Raw genomic sequence first — 24,225 nt, 5'->3', positions numbered from 1 at the left:
TACGTTTGATTACAAAATATAGGCTATTATTCAGTTATTACAAAAACACAACACAGCTAAACAAAAAAACAAAATACCATACACTTGAATATTAAAACATTTCAGTACTCTCTAATGGACAAAGTATGTTATGACATCACAGTTTCTAAATCACTTCAGATTACTTCAGATCAGATTACTTTTTGACATTTCTTTGCTGATATTCCTTGATTTCCGCAGACGCATCTGCTGATACCAGTTTTACCTGTTTCGGGACAACTTCTCCTGATTTATCGGCCAAAATGATACATCACTCAACTTTATGTGCCTTAATTTGTTCTGCAATATCGCAATCAGTGTCTAAACTGTATGAATCTACAGTCAAATTATATTTTATGGCATAAATAAAATAAAATATCGGCTGATATATCTGTTTGCTCTGCTGATATAAGGGTCATATGGTGTTGAAGCAGAAAATTCAGTATCGGCAGAGACATCTGTTAAAAAGCACTACTGATGTTTGGGTCAGGCTAATAAATGAGCCAATATTTTCTGTGAACAGATAAATCAATATCAGTAAAGACGTCTGGCATTTTTCTGTTGAAGTTTCTTGCTTTACTATTGACAAAGTTATAAATATTTTAAGATTTTTTTCTCACTTTATTTAACAGTGAGGGCCACAAATTTCAACCTAATGGTGGCATCATTACAATTCATCCTGTGGGTTTAATGTATTGTATGTATATTAAAAATGTCCCCAGAGTCTGCATAGAGGATGCTCAAATGTTTCAGTTGCAATCAAAGTGATGTACTGTATGTGTGTGAAACAAAGAGATCCAGACTGTTGTCTGGCATTCAGTGAAATAACGTCCATGTGCTTATTTCAAAAACATCATTTAAGGCATTTATGAGACACTGCACAAAGACAAACACGGACACTTTGGGGATGTCAGTATGAAATCAATACTCCATTGTGTCATGGCAAGTCTGCAACCTGAAAACACGACATAATAGAGTATGTTGTCCAAAAACCATAAAAAATGTAATAGCATAGTATGTTGGCCAAAAATAATAAAAAACGTCATACTATAGTATGTCATCAAAAAATTGTCAAGAACGTCTTAAGACGTCACCCAAAAATTGTCATAAATGACTGTGTATAGTATGTTGCCCAAAAATCATAAAAAACGTCATAGTATGTCATCCAAAAATCATAAAAAAACATCGTAGTATAGTATGTCATCCAAAAATCACAAAAAATTTCATTGTAAAGTATGTCGTCCAAAATTCATTTAAAAATAACATTATAGTATCGTCTCGTCCAAAATTCATAAAAAATGTCATAGTAAAGTATGTGCTCCAAAATTTATAAAAATCTTCAGAGCACGGAATTTCATCCAAAAAAAACCACCATATTTTAGTATGTCATCCAAAAATGATTTAAAACGTCAAAGTATAATATGTTGTTGAAAAAAAAAAAATACATATATAAATATTTGGATAATCCTTGATAATTTCCTAATAATAAGCAAAAATAAAATAATAAAATAATAATAATAAAAATAAAAATAATAAAACTTTTTTAATCATTAATTTGGTATTGATTCTAGCTAGGTGTTCTACCCATGAATGTAAATGAAGTAATAAATAACTTGAAATTGTTGCTTTTCTGAAGGATATTAAACATTGCCTGGAAATACTTATTGATTCCACTGATAAAAATGCTGACAAATATAAATATTTTGGAAACCAAGTTGATATATAAGTTATTTTCTTATGTATCTAGGCTACTCTAACAGAATTTCATGATTTTTTTCCCCAAAATTTAATAAAATAATAAAATAAAAATAATAAAACTTTTTTAATCATTAATTTGGTATTGATTCTAGCTAGGTGTTCTACCCATGAATGTAAATGAAGTAATAAATAACTTGAAATTGTTGCTTTTCTGAAGGATATTAAACATTGCCTGGAAATACTTATTGATTCCACTGATAAAATGCTGACAAATATAAATATTTTGGAAACCAAGTTGATATATAAGTTATTTTCTTATGTATCTAGGCTACTCTAACAGAATTTCATGATTTTTTTCCCCAAAATTTAATCTTTAGTTTCCAAATTACAAATTGTATCTCCTGAGATCCATTTCCCATTTAGGGTATAAATGTAACATTTTCCCTTTGATTGACTAGGCTAGTTCATGTGCCAACATTTTATTTAGGAATGTATCAGCTACTTACTGCTTGGCATGCAAAGTTTTTTTTTTTTTGTTTTTTTTCAGGTCATTTATTCTTTTTTTATTTTATTTGTTTGTTTGTGTGATTTACTTTCTCACTTATTAATTAATTAATTTCGTTTTTTTTTTTTAATTAGGCTGTTTTAAATTTACAGGCAATTTTCATAAATAAATAATGTGACTGTATTTTCCATCTTTGCTGAACAATAGTTTTGTGTGAAAAGAATTAAAAGCCTGTTCCATACAGATGCCTGTCCCAAACATAATCCTGTTGAGTTCAATGATTTAAGCAAAAAAAGGCAGCGCTCTAAATTGAAGTTTTACGGTATGTGTGAAATATTGTCTGGGTGATCTTAAGGTGCACTGAGTTGATCTGTTAGGTCGTCCTCTTAGGTTGCAAAGGGATGATTAAATCTCAGTTTTTAGAGAGTGACAGTTGCCTGTTTGCTGATGTGAGCCAGTATTCTGATGTTCATGGAAGGTTTTTGTTACACTCAGTTTGTGTTGGGATGTTAACTCCTCGGCTGTAGCGGCTCATTTAATTTTTCTGAGGAATAATTTATGAAAAAAGCAGTCCTGGTTTGTCATCATGACCAATGAATGAAACACACTAGCACATATTCACATTAGCAAAGTTTGATTTGCTTTTTGTTCATTCACAGCTGGCAGAGTTCAGTGTGGATGGATTCTGCCTTACATCCTGATCTGTACATTTAATACAAGCATTTTAAAAAACATCTCATCACAGATCATATGGAGAATAAAAATAGAAAATCCCATAATAATCACCTTCTCAGTGAGAGTGAGTTGCTGCTGACAGTTAATAGATGATCTCACACTGCCACCTGCTGGCACAAAACTGACAGTAAACATGTGGGCAAGTTTCAGCTCCACACATGAAATCAAACCTGACCAGGAAGCCTAAAGGTCAAAGGTCATCCTTGGCTCAGAGTCTCCTGCCTCAAAAGCTTAAGTCATCTAAACCTAAAAACATATTTTGGACTCCTGCTTCAATTTTTCCTTTTTTGGTTGTTAAATAAATTTTCCATGGAATGATGTTGACTTTATTTTGAATTTTTCAGGGAGAACTCTATCAAATGCCCAAACTCAGCTACTCTGCACCACTGATGCATCTTTGAATAAGTGATATTTGGCCTCATGCAAGAAAAGATATACAAATTTTCTTTTCTTTTCTTTTTGCTTGTATCCACAACCTGTTCCTATTTTGTTAGTACCCACTGATTTTTGGGATTCACCAATGTTTTCTTATTTTTTGCTTTTCTTTTAGGCTAAAAGGAATTTTTACGAGTGGTCCAGAGCACTCTGACCAAGACAAGACAAAAAAACCCCATCTTATTTTCACAGGTCATAACTTGCTGCCTTAAGGCAAGAAAAAAAGTTTTTCCTTTGAGGAACATTTAATAAATGCATGACTATTATTTAATCAAATCTAGATTACATTTTAGAGTAATTATTATTATTGGATTATGAAATTCCTGGGCTAAAGAAATATATTATACTTGGTGCATTGATCCCAGTTACTGTGCGTCTCTCTGCTGACCAGAGCTGAATGTAACTAAGTACATTTACTTAAGTACTGTACTTACATGCAGCTTTTAGTTACTTTTACTTAACTTGAATATTTTAATCTCATGCCACTTTCTTCTCTTACATCACTACACTTAAGAGGGAAAAAATGCACTGTATTCCACAACTGTTATTTGATAACTTTTATTACAAGTGTAGCTAAATTGATTTTTAGAAAATGAATTGGCAACTTTTTTTGATAAACATTTCAGATTTAAGGAATTTTCAATGCAAAAACATTTCATGGTTTTAACTCCTCATACATGAGGGACCTGCTGCTTTTGTTTTTTTAATTAAGATAAGATAAGATAATCCTTTATTAGTCCCACAGTGGGGAAATTTCCAACATTATATATAATTATTCTTATTCACTACATTTATTTTAACTTTTCTGCATGAATACTTTACATTAAATACTTAAATACAGTTCCCTTATTGTAGTAAACAAACATTTTCATTGCAACGCCTTTAGTAGTAACAGAGTATTTTTACAGTGTGGTATTAGTATTTTTTACTAAAGTAAAGGATCATAGTGCTTACACCACCACTGCTGCTGAAACAGCGAAACAGCGTCACATGTTTTGTCAATACTTGCCTTTTGATTTTCCTGTAACACACTGGAAAATCACATCTTTTCTTTGTTTTTTTCTAACAGTACGTCAGTTTTACTGCTGCAGAAGTTCTCCTTCTTACGATCGTTTTTGGTGTCACCTCTGCAATCTTGGCCATGTGTCAGAATTTTTGCACACAGCACAAAATCTGCCCTTATATAATGTTTAGGACTTATGATCAAGTGGGATTCATCACTGATCACACCTAGCTGAGAGCTGGATAAGAGAATGTTTGGTGCATCTGGACTTGACTTCTCTTTTTTTTTTTTTTCTCTCTCTTAACAGAAATGTGCTGTTGCATGAGGCCCATTCTCACAAATCATGCTCCGTTACAAATTCAAGTTGTTTGGTTTACCTCTGCTAGACTACAGAGCAAACAGTTAACAAGAAAGCAACAGTAACATTGTTTTTGTGAGAATGTTTTAAAAGTCAAGTTATTAGGCGGTTTTCTATTACAGATTTGCACAAAACTTAAGCAATTTTTCAAAATGGCGATAAAACACAATTGCAAGATGACTGTATTTCCACTGAGTGAAGTTCTGCGACTTCTCTGGTGATAACACTCCAAGAAGCATGGTGATGGATGTTCAAAACATCAGCAGCTTTATTTCTATTGCAGCCACCGCACTAGCCATCATTATTTCCAATCCAAGGCCATGTAGGCGTGTTATGGAACCCAAATTGAAAGGCGAGTCCCTTATATGTGGGAGCGGCCACTTATGAGGGATTTCTGGGAGGTGATAGTCCACGATTTCACAGAGGAATTGTCAATTCAAAACTTCCGGATGATCCGCTCAACTTTTGAAGAGTTATGTGATGCAATAACACCTAGTTGACATTGACTCGGTGTCTTCCTCTCAAGATTCTTTACCCAGATCCACCGTGCGTGACTGCGTCACAGATAGATAACTTGCTGCGTCACCTGTGTCTTTTCAAAATAAAAGCTGTCTGATGTGTTTACCATGCTGTTTGGGGCTTTCTTTCTCTTTCCTCTGAAATTTTTACCAAGGTCCGGACCTCGGTGACCTCACTCATAGCTATTTATGGCCCTGCTTGTAGCTCCTGCTGCATCATGAGGGACCCAGTGTGTATGATGGTGTTTGTGTCCGATGCCTGGGGGACATAGCACATAGCCATAGCATCATGTGACCTGGAAAAGCCAAAAAAGTGTTTCCATTGCAGTTTTGCGAACTATGGCTTTTTCGAATCATCTAAAATACCACCGCACACGAGCATAAAAACGTTTTTGCAATAAATGGGAGTTTTTTTCTAAATTGACTTGTTTCCATTTGGTGTACTTCATATTTGTAATTTCGATTTGTTCAACTTAAGGGTTAATAGAAACCTGCCTATTGACCTGGCTCAAGCTACCTAACAACATGTTAATCTGTGAAGGGCACCTCTTACATAAGAAATACACAAATACATGTTAAACTGTAATGTCCCCCAGGCATCGGACACAAACACCATCATACACACTGTACACCCTGTTGAAATGACAGAAAGCTATACAAGTATGGAAAAACAGATCCTGTCCAAGCCTAACTGCAGCATCTGCAGACTGGTCATTGAGATAGAAGATCAAATATTTGCTCCACGTTTCAGATCATATGACACTGAGAGTTTTGTATTAGCACCATATGTACCCTTCAAATCAGTGTGTGCCACTTTGAGGAAAGTCTCCGTGCAGTGTTGCTACCTGGGCCTCACAGATGGTGCAGTCAAATTGTCCTGCAGCGGCTTGCATCACAATGTTTCCCAAATAAACTCAACTAATTTCCCCATGTGGTGATTAAGTATGTACAATGAAATAATTTGGTGTTCCGTCGCAACCAATTATGTACACTTTGGATTCACGAGTGGCAACATGAGAGAGACACAAATTAGCTGCCATTTGTAACATTTATCCTTCCTGGATATCACAAGCCAAATCAAAGCAATTATGACCCGAGCGTGTCTACTTTGGAGTTTACCAAGTTCATTACGCAAATTAACTTCCTAATTAGCTTTTGGCTTCATGAACACTTTCATCCGCTTTTTTAGGGGGCTTTTTAAGTAATGGCCGGCACACAAGAGCCCAAACAAAGCTTTGTGTAAATACAACAGGGGCAGGGGAATGGGCCACTTCCAAATCAGACCTAATCAAAATCCCAGCATGAACCGAGGGACACTTGGCATGAGATGGCTGAAATCCTGTGACAAGTTTAAGAGACTCCAGGAGGTTTTCCTCTAATAGAAAAGCTGTGTGTAATTGACTTCAGTCTCTAATATAGTGAAGAGCTCAGAAAGATGAGCAGGGAAAAAAAACCAGTTTATTTCAGCATTTTTTTGTTATGTATTTACATCAAAGGTTGAAATGAGAAGACATGACCTCAACCTTCAGTAGTTAAAGGGGTTGTTCTTTGCCAAAAACTCTGCCTGGAACGAGACAAAATAAAGAGATGAGACAATTAAAGTCAAGTGGAGGGAGATGAAAACAGAAAGGTCTTAACCAGAGCGGAGGGTCGTACCAGGAAGTCGACGGGGTCCTGTGGTCGGGCTGTGTAGCACTCCACCAGGCCCTGGGTCAGAGTGGGCATCACGTGCTCCAGCAGGTAGGTCCTCATGGGGACTGACTGGGCCTCCAGCAGCTCCTCCTCCTGCAGCCTCACCTCCTCCATACCTTTAGTCTGACACACACAACACATCCAACTAACATATCAGACATGCTGTGGATGATTTAGTGGGATATAGTGGCATCTAGTGGTAAAGAATGAAAATCACAACCAGCTGTAGCTTCTCCTGGTAAGAATTCATTCAGTGTGTTCATTATTCCTTGGCCTGGACTGGCTATCAGGAATCGAAAAGAGTTTTTATGGTAAGTTTACTCAAAGAAATAAGAAGAAAAATAGAAATAATAAATATAAGAAAAATAGAAATTAAAATAAGAAAATAAGAAATTTGAGCCTCTCTACCAAGCCATCATGAGTACAGAAGTACACACATAAATATATATCATTAACACATTAATCGTAATGTGATCAAGGTCCATACATTGTTTTGTTTTTTAAATCATGTTCGCCACCCAACATTCCTGTCTTTAGGAGGCTGTACCAGGCTGAGTATTGACACCTGAATAATGCTCCAAATTTAGGCTAAATTTTGGCAATGGAAAAACAGCATGTATATATATATATATATATATATATAGACACACACACACACACACACACACACACACACACACACACATCTTAGATTAAATTAATCCTTGTTGTTGCAACCCAGCCATTAAGTTTTGCATTCCAAATAGTAAAAAATGCTATAAACTTTTTTTGTTCATTAAAAAAAAGTATATTTTTGTCTATATTAAATTCATGTTTTCCCCCCACTACAGCTTTCCTTGTGTAAATCCCATCTGTGCTATGTTTACACCTGCTCTGAAGTTTCCCGCAAAACTAACAGTAGCATGACCTCAGTAAATCCAGCAGAATTCATAATCAACCTCTGTTAACATGTCTATTATTAGCCCCCTTCCTCCCTTATAGGCATAAGCAATGAGGAGAGAGACACATAAACTCGACATGTCACGCAAACTGCTATATGCTAATGTGTGTGACAGAGTGTGTCACATCTGCACCTGATAAACAGGCCCAGGAGCCTCAGTCCACCTGGGATGACAACACAGCAGACTCCATCCAACGCTTTGATAAAACAGAGGAAGCTAACCTTTGAGTTAGCTTTGTTGTTTTATGCAAAAGATGACCTGAATCTAAAGCTTGCTTCATGTGTTCTTGTTGTTGTCAGCTTTGGTATAAACAGGTTCATTGTGGGTCAGTCTTGTGATGAGACAAGGGTCCTGAGTGCAGGAAGACATGTTCTGTTGACTTAAAGAAAGCGCTTGTTTCATGCCCCCCAGCTGTCTGCAGCTATCCAAGTGTGATATGAAATGTTCCATCCATCCATCCATCCTAGTATCTACCCACACCTACCCACTCCTCCCAGTGCTTAACCACTCCCTCTAATACTTCCTACTTCTCTCTGTACCAACCTGCTCCTCCCAGCACCTACCCACTCCTCCCAATACGCATTCACTCTGTTCAGTACCTACCCACTCCTCCCAGCGTGCAGCCCTGTGTTTGGCTTCATCTGCCTCCCTCCTCTCCTCCTCAGCTTTCTCCTGGGCCTCTCTCTTCATCTTCTCTTCAGTCTTCCTCCTCTCCTCTTCCTCCACCTCTTGGCTGCTGGGGCCGTAGTTCCTGGGCTGGCCCACTGTCTCAAACACTTTGTGCATCAGCAGCAGGCAGTCAGGTTCATCACTACTAGTGATCTCTGGAACACAGTAAGGATTGAAGACATGATGAGAGCTGTAATCTAGGTGACAACAAATGTTGATGAACAATAAAAAGGTCACTTTGTGGTGAGTGCTGAGCATACAGCTCATCCAACAAATCCATCCTTACTGCACATCCCTCACTCATGCTTCATAGATTACCCAGGTACAGAGGGCTGATGTCTAGCTCATCAAAGTAGTGTTAACAACATTTTCATCTTCCATGTTGTTCTCTCTGTATCTGGCCAGTCGTCGCAGGAAGCACTCCTGCTCATAGTTGTGCTCCTGTATCAGCCTCTCAGGGAGGTTCATCACCCGATCCTTCAGGAGGGCATCGGACGCATCCAGGCACAACACGAACTCTGTGGCACACACAAAGAAAACATCACAAACACTACAACACTGGACACTTTATTCTCTGCACAAACCCGACTGGGCAAAACCAGGTTCGGGCCGAGCCGGACCCGGCTGTAATTTCTCATTATTCCCTTGTGTTTGAATCGGGTGGGGTTCTTGCCATATTAACATTTATTTATTTAATTTTTTGTTTGTTTGTTTTTATAAAACTATTGTGAACTGTCTCGTGCTTAAGTGACACTTTGGCAGAGTTTTGTTGGACCGAGGGAAAAAGGGTGGAGAGAGAGGAAAATGAAGGAACATGTGGAGAACCAGGGGAGAGAGAGAGAGCGTGCAGGTGAGAGAGGGACGAGAGAAAGAGAAAGGGGGCTGCATGGCAAACTGGTTATGTAAATAACATGCAGTAGAGAGCGATGATCAGCATCTACGCACTGTGTATACTAGACACGGGGAGGGGCTGGGTGCAGCCTGCTTTGCTGAACCTGTCAAGATGACAAACTAACAGAAAGAGGAGAAGGTGAAGTGGTGTGAGGAAATATTACATCCCTTAGCTTATAATACATGTTTTAATATTAAAAATATTTATTTTATAATATGTAACATGTAATATACTGTAGGCCTGTTGTTAACGTACAAATTTGTTTGTTTTTTTTGGGGCCCAAGACTGCTGCCGTGGGTCGGGCTCAGATCGGGCTTGGACAGGAACTGTGCAGGTTCATGTAGGTCGTGCCTGATTTTTTGGGCCCGATCAGAGATCTACTATGTAAATGTTTTTTGGCTATTGAAAACTCATCGCAACTGGCTTGTTGACTGGAGTAACATATGTCTATAAGGTTTAAAATCATTCTGAAATCTGACTGCTGTGTGGTAACATTCAGCCGTGTAAGCACTACTCCAGACCTGGTATCATCCTCTTGCTGAATGAGATCAGGGATGTTCCATCTTCTGACTCTTGTTCATCAGCTAAAAAGAAGGAAACAGAAAACAAGCAGATGTTTATTAAGTACATTGACTATGTACTCATGTTATGCTGGGTGTCTGCAGTAGGTGTCAGTGTCTCACAGTAGAAGAGCTCCTTGGCTTGTTCATATGTCTTGGGGAAGCCGTCAAGAACAAAGCCCTGGTTTCTGCACGGTTTGACATCAGCTTATCCTTCACCACCTTCACCAACAGCTGGTCATCCAGCAGACCTGACAGACACAAGATGTGGGAATTATAATGTAGCCAAATAGTCTTAAAGGGACATGATTTAATATTGCCCTTCCATAAAATCAGCAGCAGAGTTGGTATATTATATATATATATATATATTTATATATATATATATATATATATATATATATATATATATATATATATTTATATATTAAAATCATTGTCTGATTTCATTTTTTGTCTTGACTTGTCTTTATTTTTTTTCTTCTCTTTTTTTGTTTATTTCTGGCCATTATTTGTAAATTTTTACTACTTCTTGCTCAATTTGAGCCCTTAAGTTGCCCATGTCCTTGTTTTTGAAAGAAATCATGCCAGTTTGCTCAGGTTTCAAAGACTTATAACTTATAACTTATAACTTATAACTTAACTTATAACTTAACTGATATTGATGGCTTTTAGGTGGGCCTTTTTAGGTGGCTTAATACTAATCAATGAAGGCAGTTTTGCTCAGGGCTGTTTGATTACATGTACATGATGTGGAGGTTATGCTGATTAACACTGTGATTTGGTCTATAAGGAAAGGAGAGTGAATGCTGACATGTACCAAGAAGGAATCAGTGAGAATGGCAGACAGAGTGGGTGTTTCTGGGGGTGTATGAAAGTGGCCCTGGGCAGGTAAACCTGGGGTGTCATAGTGTGTGTACCTCCATTCTGCTCCATAATGTCCTTCAGGCTGTTGAGCAGCTCCCTGGTATCCACTGTAGAGTCCTCATTCTCTGCATCTGGATCAGTATTCTTCATGTTATCTTCCTACAAATGGGGATAAAATTAGTGTTGTAAGGACATTCAAAGAGGTGTACAGGAAATGTGCATCTGTTTGTGTTCGGTTAAAGATAACACCTTGCAGGAGAAGCTCACCAGCTGTGAGATGGTTTCAGAGATGGTCTCCTTTACTGTGATGTGATGCAGTTTATAGTATTCACAGATCTGTTTGGACACTGTGCTTTTTCCCACCGCAGGAGGACCCAGGAGACACAGACGGATAGGCTGCAGAGAACACACTTACGTGGAAGATCAAGTGCAATTTAATGAAAACCAAGACATCTGTCATTAGATCTACAACTTTCATACATATGGGGGAGTAGCAACTTTATGTGGCTGATATTTTGGCATAGTTCACCATTTCATTCAAGCTGAGAAGCTCTGCAATGCACAAGCTAGCGGAGCTGATGGGATCACATCCTGGGATTGGGATAAACTCGAGATGTACCACATATGATTTCATATGACAAATAAATGATTAATTAGTTGATTGACGAAATCTGCCTTCTTATGCATAGAAATAAGCAGACTTTGCACTTAGGTTCAGTCCTGTACAAAAGTTCTTCATCTAAAAATTTGGGCTAATAGTCCCAATGGTGGCACTACAGTAACTGTCTAAAGTTAACAACTATAAAAATTCATCTGCAAGCATCTTCCACCAAAATTATGCCCAGTGAACAGAAATGTTCACATGCTTCTACCTGGCAGGAGTTATGAGGTCCAACACTGCAAAACTAATCAGTCAACACCAAAGTTCTGAAATATCAAAAATTGAGCCCCCAATGCATCTAAAGATTAGTATAAACAGTTCCGAAAACTGTAACTGCCTATTCTGGCTAAATGAACCGCTATTACTGGAAAAAGGTCAAAATGATCAAGTTATGGTGAAGGCAGTGTGGTAAATTTAAATTTTACAATACTTTGAATTCTATCCTCATGTAAACCATAGCATACAATGGAAATAAGAGCAGGACTTGCCCTTGTTGTCTAAGGCTCAGAGTTTTTTGCCCTGGATGATGCAGAATAAATATGCTAACAGTCCTCAGGCACACACACAGGATTTCTAAAAGCCTGTTTACACCTGCTCTTTACTGTGCATTTCAGTCATCTGAGCACAGGTGGACAGCTGAGACACATCGCCGTTCACACCTGTGTCTATCATGTGTCTGACCACATGTTCAGATTTCGTCTTTCCCTACGTCACTTATGCTAGGGAGTCAAGGGGCCCCACACAGAGTTATTAGGTTCACATCCTCAGTGAATGGTAGCATGCTCGCTAGTCATGTTAGTGATTGTGTCAGTATAGCTGGATTCAACATGTCTCCTTCCACAGGGACAAAACAATGGACAGACACGCAAGATTTTGTTCTACCCGTCATAAAATAGGGGGAGCTTTAGAGTGTTAGTATATATGCTTCCCCTAGGCAACATTATTAGAAATCACTCTGTAAAACTTCCATTGTTATGCGAATGATACGCAACTGTATCTATCTATGAAGCCAGATACAACCAATCAGTTATCTAGATTACAAACATGTCTTAAGGACATAAAAGCCTAGATGAGCCATAATTTCCTGATGTTAAATTCAGACAAAACTGAAGTTATTGTACTTGGCCCCCAAGTCCTCAGAAACTCTTTTTCTAAATATATAATTTCTTTAGATGGCATTGCCTTGGCCACTAGCACAACTCTAAGGAACCTCGAAGTTATATTTGATCAAGATTTATCGTTTGCCTCTCATATAAAACAAACTTCAAGGACTACTTTCTTTCACTTGCGTAACATTGCAAAAATTAGGCATATCCTGTCCCAAACAGACGCTGAAAAATTAATACATGCATTTTATACTTCGTAGGCTGGACTACTGCAACTCCCTATTATCCAGTTGCACCAACATGTCTCTGAAGTCTCTCCAACTGGTCCAGAGTACTGATGCACATGTACTAACGGCAACCAAGAAATCAGATCATATTTCTCCTGTTATAGCTTCTTTGCACTGGCTCCCTATAAAATCCAGAATTGAATTTAAAATCCTTTTCCTCACCTACAAAGGTCTGAATGAACAGGCTTTGTCCTATCTGTCACAACTCATAGTTCCCTATCAACCCTCAAGATCACTGCGCTCTGAAAACACAGGGTTACTTATGGTTCCTAAAGTCTCCAAAAGTAGGATGGGCGCCAGAGCCTTCGGTAACCACGCTCCCCTTTTATGGAACCATCTTCGAGTTTTGGTCAGGGAGGCAGACACGTTTCAGCTTTTAAGGCTAGACGTAAGACCTTCCTCTCTGATAAAGCTTATAATTAGGGCTTGCTCGGGTTGCCTGGACCAGCCCCTAGTTAGGCCACAATAGGTTTAGTCTGCCGGGGGACTTTCTATGATACACTGAGCACCTCCTTCCTTCTCTTGCTCACTCCATCTCAGACACTCATGTCTTTTTACTGCATTACACTAATTCAGCTTTTTCTCCGGAGCATTTGTTCTCCCTTGTTTCGTAGTTTTCTGGATCTTGGCTGCAATCTTGTCTGCCCCTGGATCATGCTGTGGCTGCACTGATGCTGTACCTCTGGCTCACCTGGATTGTGGTCTCTGTCACCTTTTGGTGGTTTCTACCATTTTTTTCCCCCCCGTTACAGGGTTTTTTTGGGGGGAGTTTTTCCTTTGACAATGTGAGGGTCTGAGGACAGAAGGATGTTGTGTGCTGTCAAGCCCTCTGAGGAAAACGGTGATTTGTGATAAATGGCCTTTATATAAATAAGATTGACTTGTCTTGACTTAACTTGACTAATACACCGTCACCAAACAACCACCACATCCAGCCCGTTCTCATTCCAATATTGGAAAATAGCACCGCTTTGACAGTGCTTTTGGGGTAAGTCTGCAATGCCAAAAGGTACCTTTCGCATGTGCATGAAACCGCTGGACAGCGCCATGTGAGAACATGGCTGGACAGAGCCTGCCGCATCACTTGAAACACGGCAGGACATCAGCAGGTTGAAACGCTGCCGGTAAAGACGTTATTTAAGGAGCGCAAGGGTGCTTGTAGGCGGAAGGGAGGGTGGTGGATTGGTCCAGCAAACCCCAAAATAAGTCTGGTGTCTGCTTCCTGTCTGAATGTGATGTTTTACTCTACACCTTATTATGTGCCTCCTTCCCCTAATCCTAACCATCCCTGCCAGCATGTGTTGCTGCCACATCCTGCAGTGCTGATGGAGTCCTTGTTGGGAGCTTGCATCAGGATGCAAAAGTGTTTACATTAAAAAAAACGTGGTCAGACCTCTTCGACAAGTGCTTTGAGTGACAGGATCACAGTGTGTCTTGGTGGTCTTCTACATTTGTACATAGCGCTTTCGACTTATGATCAAATCATGTTAATACCAAGTATAAACAGGCACTAAGATACTTTGAATTTAGGAAGTTTGAAGATGTGGTGAGTTATTTATGGTCAAGGCAGTTCTGCTGTCAGACCCCTCTGTATTTCTAAGCTGTATTCCTCCTCCTCCTCCTCCTCCTTCCTTCTAAAAATCCCAGTGACAGAGACATGTTTCTGCCCTCTGCTTTGGTACCTACCAGTAGCCCTCTGGTCTGCTGGTATTCCTCGACCACCTGCTCCATGTTCTCCACCAGACCGGCCTCACACAGCCAGCTGACAGAGAACAGCTCCTTCACATGGACAGCCTCCATGCGCAGATTGACCTGCAAGGAATCGATTTCCATCACCTGTAAATAGGAACAACATGTCAACACATCTTAATTAAACAGTTTAGGGACATAAGCTCAGTGACTATTTTTCCAAAAGTGAGATGACAAGATGTGTCATTTAAACATGTACACATACAGTCCAGTTTCGTGTAAGGAAGGCTTCCTCAAAGGGCCTCTTCTGGATCTTCCCTGGTCCCAGTAAACGTGCAACTGCCTGGTGGAGGATGAACTCACATATCAGTTTATCTGCATGTAGGAGATCATATCAAGCATTTTTATAAACATATGTGAGTATAATGTATAAATGATGTAATAAAAGCTGAAACTTTGTTCTAAGTTGATCAGTTAATCTAAAAGATTGAACTTTTTTTTTGCATAACAGGCTATACTACAAATTTTAATCCACTGACAGAGATGTGTGTCTGTATTTCTTGATCACTGGCTCCACTCACCTGCACAATCTCCTCCATGGTGTTGTTAGAGTTGTCCACAGCCAGCAGGTAATACGGCTTGGGCTGATGTTCAATCATGTTCTGAATTACACTTTAACACAAAGGAATCACACTGAATATTTATTTACTTTAGATCTAATTTCTTTGTCTACAGTTTAAATCAATATCAGTCAGATTTCACAAAGCCTCTAGCAGTGCAGGGCTCTGAGCAATCTATAACAATCTGTAATGGTTCAAGAAAGCTATTAAAAAACAGCACTGTTTGTCCAACCTGGCCAGGTCACTGATGTGAATCGTGGGAACGATGTTGCTGCCGTCACCGAAAATAGGTATTTTCTCTTCTTGTCCCAGCCATGATGTCTAAAAATACAGATTATTTTAATTAACTACATGTGTGAAGCATATTCACGCTGTTTGTAATGGGGCCAATGGATGGTGAGGCCAGCTGGGATTTAGGTCCAGTCCACACTGACAGGGGTACTTTTGCAAGGAGGTCTTTTCTCTCCTTTGTTCTCAAATAAAGCCCCATTCACACACAGTGATATAAAAAAATCTCTGTCCAAATGAAAATGAAAAAACACAACTGAAGCATAAAGAATATGTTGCCAATTCAGAAGCCTGAAAAAAGCAATGACTTGAGCACTGACCAGTGTTGGGCAGTGACGCGTCACTAGTAATGATGTTCTTTCCTTCCAACAAAATCAAAGTAATGGAAATATTACCAGCTGCAGTAATGGACTGTCTAATGTCTGAGGAAAAGGACGTCAAAATGACACAGACGAATGTAACACCCAATAATGTAATCATTGCCTGAAAATGTAATTAAACTTGCTGTTAACCTGATCCAAAATGTTATAAAACCCTGTAATGTAGTAATATATTTTATTTATTTATTTTTATTTTTTCTTTATTTTACTAGGTGAGTCAATTGAGAACCAATTCTCATTTACAATGACGACCTGGCCAAGAGGCAGCATAAAGCAAAGAAAAGCAAATGAGACACATTCATACAAATCAATACAAAAACAAAACAATACAATAAGGGTCGTAAAGATAAAATAGGCTAAAAGCATGTACAACAGTCAGCAACTGCTGCCTTCACCAAACTTTTAAAAGATGACAGAAAACTGAAATGAACAACGGCCAATAACGGTGCGGACTTTGGAGATGAGGAGGTTGATGAAGTTGCTGGAGCGAAGGGAACGGCTGATATTACAGGTAATGAGTGGTGAGCGAAGATATGATGGAGTTTTACCTGTAAGGGTTTTATATATGAACAGAAACCAGTGTGTTTGTCTACGAGAGTGAAGAGAGGGCCAGTTAACCAGGGAGTACAGACTGCAGTGGTGAGTAGTAAAGGGGGCACCAGTGACAAAACGGATGGCAGTGTGGTAGATAGTGTCCAGTTTATGGAGGAGGGATTTGGAAGCAGATCTGTAAAGTATGTCACCATAGTCAATAATCGGAAGGACTGTCATTGTGACCAGGAAGTGTTTTGCAGAGTATGTAAATGAAGATTTATTGCGATAAAGAAAACCAATTGAACAGTAACCAAGACTGAACCAGGCGACACAACTTTCTGACAGACCAATGTTTCTTAGCCTTTCTAGTAAGCTGAAGTGGTCAACAGAGTCAAAGGCTTTACTCAAATCAACAAAAACAGCTGCACAGTATTCCTTATTGTCAAAAGCACAAATTATGTCATTAACAGCCTTCACCGTAGCAGAGATGCAACTGTGTCCTGGTCTAAAGCCAGACTGTAAAGGGTTGAAGGTTTTGTGGGTCTCCAGATGGTCTACAAGCTGTTTGTTGATTAGCTTTTCGAGCACTTTGGCAAGGCGAGATGGAGATGAGTCTGTAACAGTTCAGGTCAGTATTGTCTCCTCCTTTGAATAGAAGGATAATGGCAGCAGATTTCCAGTCCAGTGGGAACACTCCAGTTTGCAGCGATAATATAACCAATAATGAAATAAAATGTTCTGACTGATATTATCAAACACTTAACTTATTAAGTATTAATACCTTTCAGGTGCTCTTTTTTTCTTTTTTTTTTCAAAATGGATGAAGTAATAAAATATAATAAAAAATCGTAATTTTTTTTTTTTTTTCCTAATTAATGTAAAGTGTGCAAAATGTATATTACTGTTAGTGTTTTCAATAGGCTTACATGACAGTAAAACTTATATGCTACAGTTCTTTCTTGTTCTTTTCATGATGACTTTATTACATATTGACAAGGCTTGAAGTTACACTTTTGTATATTCTACTCTGAAGATGTTTACAGTTGCTAAATAAAGATGTGTTATTCATATAAAGTAATGCATCAATTCATCTTATTTCTCATCTCAAGAGCAGTTTATATGTGGACTGTATCAATGTTGTGTTGGCTATTTAAAATGATTTATTGCTTGTGTATAATGAACAGATTTTTTTTTAAAATCACATACTGAATTACAATTGCATGATTCGTCAATAAAAAAGAAATCACAATTAGATCATTAACAACATGTTTCAACTCTATTGGGACTGAAGTCTTGATATTAGTAGTTAGTGGTCTTGAGAACAGACAGACAGTCTTCCATGGAGCTGTATCTGTGAGAGGCATCCAGGGACTGTTCATTATTTATGGGAGGAGGGGAGGGAATGGTGCAAAATAGGGGGAGGCACTTCAAATATTTTTTTAAGCATTGGGGAGGGAGTTATGTTTTTGTTTTGGCTGAGGGGAGTGCAGCACACAATAATGTAATAATATCCTGAAAATGTAATAAAACTTGCACTTAACCTGATCAAAAATACAAATAATACAAATAATAAAACCCAGTAATGTAGTAACTTGACCAATGATCTATTAATAAAATGTCCTGATTGGTCCTTTACCAATAATGAAATAATACTTTTCAGGTCTTTTTTTTTTCTTTTCTTTTTTAATGATGATGTTACATAAACAATAAAAAAGAATGGTTTTTTTTCTAGTAAATTTAAGTGTGCATGCAAATAAAACTTATATTGCTATTAGTGCTTTCAGTAGGCAAACATGACAATAACGTTTGACACTGATTTCATGTTTTGGAAATGTAAACTCAAAGCTTTAAGTACTTGACATTGGTGGCTTGTTGTTGATAGGCAAAGATGTAAGAAACTAAAATCAACAGAATAAAATCAATAGTAAATCAGTCAGTCAGTCAGTCAGTCATTGTCTGTAACCGCTTGTCCATGTAAGGGTTGCAGGGGGGCTGGAGCCGACACATATAGACATACACGCTCACAGTCACACCTAAGGGCACCCCGGAGAGAACCCACGCAGACACGGGGAGAACATGCAAACTCCGCACAGAAGGGCCCCCGTTCCAACCGGGCTTCGAACCAGGGACCCTCTTGCTGTGAGGCAACAGTGCTAACCATGACGCCACCATTCAGTGATAAAAAGAGAGACGTGTTACATGTGAAGACAAAATGAATCTTGTTGATTTTGAAGCAACAATCTACAGTTTTCTGTTAAAGCTCACCTTGAAAAAGAAGTGGAAGAGCTCCTCTCCCATCCCGTACTGAAGTCCTGACGCCACCACGTATGTCGAGAACAATGTCCTGTTCTGAAAGCAACAGCCATGTGACAGCGTCATCCACATGTGTCAATCACAGCTGTCTCCAAAACAAAACACAGAGGAATCTGAAACTCACAGTTTTGCCCATTTTGACCACCTTCTTCTCCAGTTCAATATGTGGTTTGAAGTTGGGATGCGCTCTTCTTCTCCAGAAAATCTCATCAGTGAAAGGGACATCCTGTCATACAACACAGACAACAACAAGGATGCTACTTACAACAATATGGGGGCATACACTGATAGATAAATAACATTTTCAATTCTCATGAAACAAAGAAAAGGCAGAATATGTGTCAGTGTATTTAACCATTTTGATAATCAATTTATGAAATACAAAAAGCAAAGGAGGAATCAGATGTGCTGCATCTCTCTGTATCATTGAAATCATCTTTGGGTGTTTTGCTGTTGGTCAGAGAAAAAGGGTTACTGGAAGAAAGTATTCCATGATGAGCAGTTGTTGTTTCTCATGTGCAGTGACTACACAATGGGACTAATCAAACGGAATTATATTCAATAAGTAAAGACAGGATTGCACAAATTTGTTCTTTTCTTTAGGCCTTTATCAAAATATGTAATGTGCAATAAAAAAAACATGTCAGGCTTACTACAAGTACTGCATGCGTTCACTCACAGGATCGACTGGCTTGCTGCAGGCCCAGGTCATCACCGTGGAGACCAGGATGAACATTTTCGGCCCACAGAAACAGCTCATGTTAGTGTGAAGAGCTACAAATACAACACACATTTGGTATCATAATATGTACAACCCCAATTCCAAAATTTTTAATACAGTAAAAACACAAGATATTTGATGTTCAAACTCAAAAATACTTTGTTTGTTATAAGTATACACTCAATATGAATTTGATGCCTGCAACATGTAAAAAAAAGGTTAAGACAGGTGCATTTTTTAAATGAACACACAATAAGTGTTTGGGAACTGAAGACACTAATTGTTGAGGTTTTGCAAGTAAAATTCTTCCCAATTTTTGCTTGATAGACGACTTCAGTTGCTCAACAGTGTGAGATCTCTGTTGCTGTATTTTGTGCTTCATTATGTGCCTCACATATTCAGTGGCAAATGGGTCTGGACTGCAGCAGGTCAGTATAGTAGCTGCACTCTTTTACTATAAAACCACGCTGTATGAACATGTGCAGACTGTCTCATTGTCTTACTAGAATAAGCAGGGATGTTCCGAAAGTTGTCTATATGGCAGCATATGTTGCTACAAAACCTGTATGTAGCTGTCAGTAGTGGTGGCCAAATGAAGCCTTGTGCACTATTTTTTTTCTGAGCCCACTAGATGGCGCTCTGTGTTCAACAAAGAGTTAAAATTATAAAGAATTGTAATTCCTTGAGCATTTTTCTTTAAACCAAGAGCGCTATATAACAGAAAAAATAAATAAATATTCAAAAAATTAAAAATGGAGTCACAGCCCAGCCATTCTGATATATAAAGTACAGTCACTTATGAAAAAAATATTTATGTGACACTACTGGCAAATTCGATGTAAAGTAATGGGCACAATGCCTGCAGTATCTACTGGTAATAATACTATTTTAAACGTAGCAGACAAGTTCTTAACCCTTTGAGACCTAAGCAAATTGCTTTGATTTCTTAAAAAACAAAAACAAAAAAACAAACAAAAAAACATGGGGGGCAGGTCCGACTCTAACCTGCGGCCCTTTGCTGAATGTCACCCCTTTTCCCTCTCCCCCTTTCATGCTCAAGCTGTCCAATCTGAATAAAGACAAAAGCCCATAAAATAGTCTTATAAATCAATTAATCAGTCAATCAATATAGGAAGGCGCCCATGAGCAACTTAAGCAGAAATGGCCCCAAAATGAGCGAGATATTAGTAAAAAGCACAAGAAAACTGCACCAAAAAAACCCAAATAAACAAACGGGAAAATTGAAAAAGACAACAAACAAACAAAAACAGGAAAATGGCCTGACAAAACCTGCTTAAAACTATAATAATTTTGTGAAATATTATTATTAAATTATATTATTAAATAATATACCTACAAATATACAATTTTTTTTTTCAAAATGATTTCTAAATCTACTAAATTATTGCAAATCATGTTTCTCCAGGTTTAATGCAGACAGTATCATGAGAAGCAAAAATAAACAACAAACTAAAAAGTAAAATTACTCTAGAAACAGAACCATTTACAGGATATTAACTTGTGATAAATATTACACACCTGTTAGTCTACACACTGCTTGAAGATGTACACCAAAACATGTGTCTACCAACAGCCTGTAAGCCATCAACCTCCCAACATAGACCACTGACCTGAGACAGCCCAGAGAGCCTCCTCCACCTGCTCAGCATGCTGGGTAATGTTGTAGATGACCACGTCACACTCCATCAGTTTTGACAGCAGTTCATCTCTGCTCAGTTGCTTTCAGACACACAAGAAATACAGAGACATGTCAGGAGTCCTGGACTTCAACAACCCTTAGGGCCTGCTTTAATATTACACACATTCTTATTGCTCTACAAACATAACCAGCATCAGTCCTAATAATAAATATCAAATATTCATTAACTTAATTGAATTTAAAAAATAAATTACTTTCAATAAACCACATAGAGGTTTTTTTTTTTTTTTTTTTGATGATCACAGTCTGGGATATATCATTGATTTGCAGCAACATTGATTGTAACAGTGCACCCAGTAGAAATATTTTCTCCATGTGCCAAATATGGTTAAAAGAAACCAAACAAACCAAAAAAAAAAAAAAAAAAAAAAAAAACATCACCACATGGAAAATTGAAAACATTAATAATTCCAAATAATTCCAAAAAGCCCAAAAAGCCCAGAATGGCACCCAGAAATGATACAATGCATGATTTTATGTTTCAAGGGCAGTGGGATCAAAAATTGCAGTTTGAATGGCTTTTTTTGTACTTAACAGTTATGAATTATTATTATTAGTTATTGTTCTTGGCCCAAAACACCTCAGAAGCTCCTTTTCCAACAATTTAATTTCTCTAGATGGCATTACCTTGGCCTCTAGCACAACTGTAAGGAACCTCGGAGTTTTATTTGACCAGGATTTATCCTTTGCCTCCCATATAAAACAAACTTCAAGGACGGCTTTCTTTCACTTGCGTAACATCGCAAAAATTAGACATATCCTGTCCCAAACAGATGCTGAAAAATTAGTACATGCATTTGTCACCTCTAGGCTGGATTACTGTAATTCCCTATTATTTGGTGGTTGCCCAAACAAATCTCTTAGGTCTCTCCAACTGGTGCAGAACGCTGCTGCTCGTGTTTTAACGGGAAGCAAGAAAAGGGATCATATTTCTCCTGTTTTAGCTTCTTTGCACTGGCTCCCTGTGAAATCCAGGATTGAATTTAAAATCCTCCTCCTTACTTACAAAGCTCTAAATGGTCAGGCTCCATCCTATCTGTCACAGCTCATAGTTCCTTACCAACCCTCAAGATCACTGCGCTCTGAAAACGCAGGGTTACTTGTGATTCCCAAAATTTCCAAAAGTAGGTTAGGAACCAGAGCCTTCAGCTACCACGCTCCTCTCCTATGGAACCATCTTCCATTTTCGGTCAGGGAGGCAGACACCGTTTCAACTTTTAAGGGTAGACTTAAGACCTTCCTCTTTGATAAAGCTTATAATTAGGGCTGGCTCAGGTTGCCTGGTCCAGCCCATAGTTAGGCTGACATAGGTTTAACCTGCCGGGGGACTTCCTCTGATATGCTGAGCTCCTTTCCTTCTCTCAATGCTGCCATCAGAAATCATGCATGTCTGTTTACTGCATTGCCATGTGCAAGCTTAACTTAGCTCTGTGATAGCCATGTGGTACTCTCACCACCTGGGGCTCGCGATTACAGAGCCTGGGTCTGTTGAACTGCACTACGCTAATCCCGTTGCCTCTCGGGAGCGTTCCTGCTCCCTTGTTTCCTAGTTTCCCTGGATCCTGGCCGTAACCTTGACTGTGCCTGACCGTGGTGATAGCTGTGCTGATGCTGCGACCCTGCCTTTGGTTGTGCTCGTGCTGTGGCTGTACTGATTCTGTGCCCCCCGCTCGCCCTGATCGTGGTCTGGTCCTGGTTGCGCCGATGCTGTGATCTTGCCTTTGGACAACTCCGTTTCACATATGCATGAGACTGTTATCATCTCTATCAACATCATCATAGAGAGCAATTACTAATTTCACACCTACCATTATTGTAATATGACATGCATCTGTTTCTATTGTTCTGTGCCCCCCCCCCCCCTCTCCCCTCTCTCCCCCGCTCTCTTTCTCTTTCCTTTTTTGCCATGATTGTATTTCACTTGCTATTTACGACATCTATTGCTCGTCTGTCCGTCCTGGAAGAGGGATCCCTCACTATCCTCTACCGCTCTTCCTGAGGTTTCTTCCTCTTTTTTTTCCCCGTTACAGGGGTTCTTTTTGGGGAGTTTTTCCTTGGGTGATGTGAGGGTCTAAGGGCAGAGGGATGTCGTACACTGTAAAGCCCTCTGAGGCAAACCTTGTTTTGTGATAATGGGCTATATAAATAAAACTGACTTGACTTGACTTGAATGTAACAGTTTTGTTTCCACAGTTTATTTTAGACTTACTGTAGGAGCTGAGCTGGAAATTCCAAGATCAAACAAAAAATACACAGTCTTGCCAAAATGTATGCCATATGCATGAACACAGCCAAAATTATGAAAAAAATGAAGACTGAAAAGCATGTAAAGTGGGCCAAACAGTTAAGTAAATGAATTATATTAAACTGCGGTAGTCTGTAGTGCACTGTATACAGCTGTTGGACAGGATTAAGCACTCACGTAATACTCCAGGACATATGATCTGTCCCCGTCACATCTGTCAGAGACAGTTCCAACAACGTGAAAAGCTCGTGCTCCGCTGTAGTGTGTTCCCTCTGTGTCCTCCTGTCCATCAGGACCTGCAGCTGCTCCCACCACACACTTACTCAAAAACTGCACAGGACAAGGACGCGGTTAGACTACCATACTGCTTTAAGAGTGGTCCAGGAACAATTCATCCGTCTGTATCTGAATGTCCTCCTTCGCTAACGTTACAAACCATGGAACAATAACTGCTAACCAGCATTAAGGCTAATGTCCCAGCTTGACTTACTGAATTTTGATATTCCACACTGACACATTTACCTTGGCGATATATTTCGACGCGTAAGAGTCGATGTTGTTGATAAAAACTCTTTTCGGTGACTGTTTGAGTTGCTCCATCCTCGGCTCCGTCATGTTAGCTTATCTGCAGCTGTTAGCAAGTATTGTTGGTGTCCCGTTGCCATGGAGTTGGCCCTCTCGCGCCACATGCACAAGCGAAGCGTGTTCGCGCGACACAGAGCGAAGTGTCTGATCTGCAGAGATCACAAACAAACTGCAAGCAAGACACA

General features: G+C 38.9%; 1 protein-coding gene across 1 annotated transcript; it reads right to left on the bottom strand.

Annotated features, from left to right (window-relative positions):
• Nucleotides 1-6,795: 6,795 nt before the first annotated feature.
• ak7b (adenylate kinase 7b) lies at nucleotides 6,796-24,095 on the bottom strand. Its single transcript, XM_042501329.1, is given in 20 exon segments — nucleotides 6,796-6,834; nucleotides 6,927-7,085; nucleotides 8,507-8,727; nucleotides 8,891-8,927; nucleotides 8,930-9,090; nucleotides 9,986-10,048; nucleotides 10,148-10,222; nucleotides 10,225-10,275; nucleotides 10,945-11,050; nucleotides 11,159-11,287; nucleotides 14,632-14,781; nucleotides 14,900-14,977; nucleotides 15,216-15,306; nucleotides 15,487-15,575; nucleotides 18,722-18,805; nucleotides 18,894-18,995; nucleotides 19,449-19,543; nucleotides 21,122-21,230; nucleotides 23,633-23,785; nucleotides 23,978-24,095. Coding segments are annotated over 20 exon segments (2,085 nt in total). The 5' UTR covers nucleotides 24,071-24,095.
• Between the last annotated feature and the right edge of the window lie 130 nt (nucleotides 24,096-24,225).

Source organism: Plectropomus leopardus, chromosome 14 (assembly GCF_008729295.1).
Source record: "Plectropomus leopardus isolate mb chromosome 14, YSFRI_Pleo_2.0, whole genome shotgun sequence".
NCBI classification, from domain to species: Eukaryota; Metazoa; Chordata; class Actinopteri; order Perciformes; family Serranidae; genus Plectropomus; species Plectropomus leopardus.
This window is presented reverse-complemented; position numbering and strand designations above follow the sequence as displayed.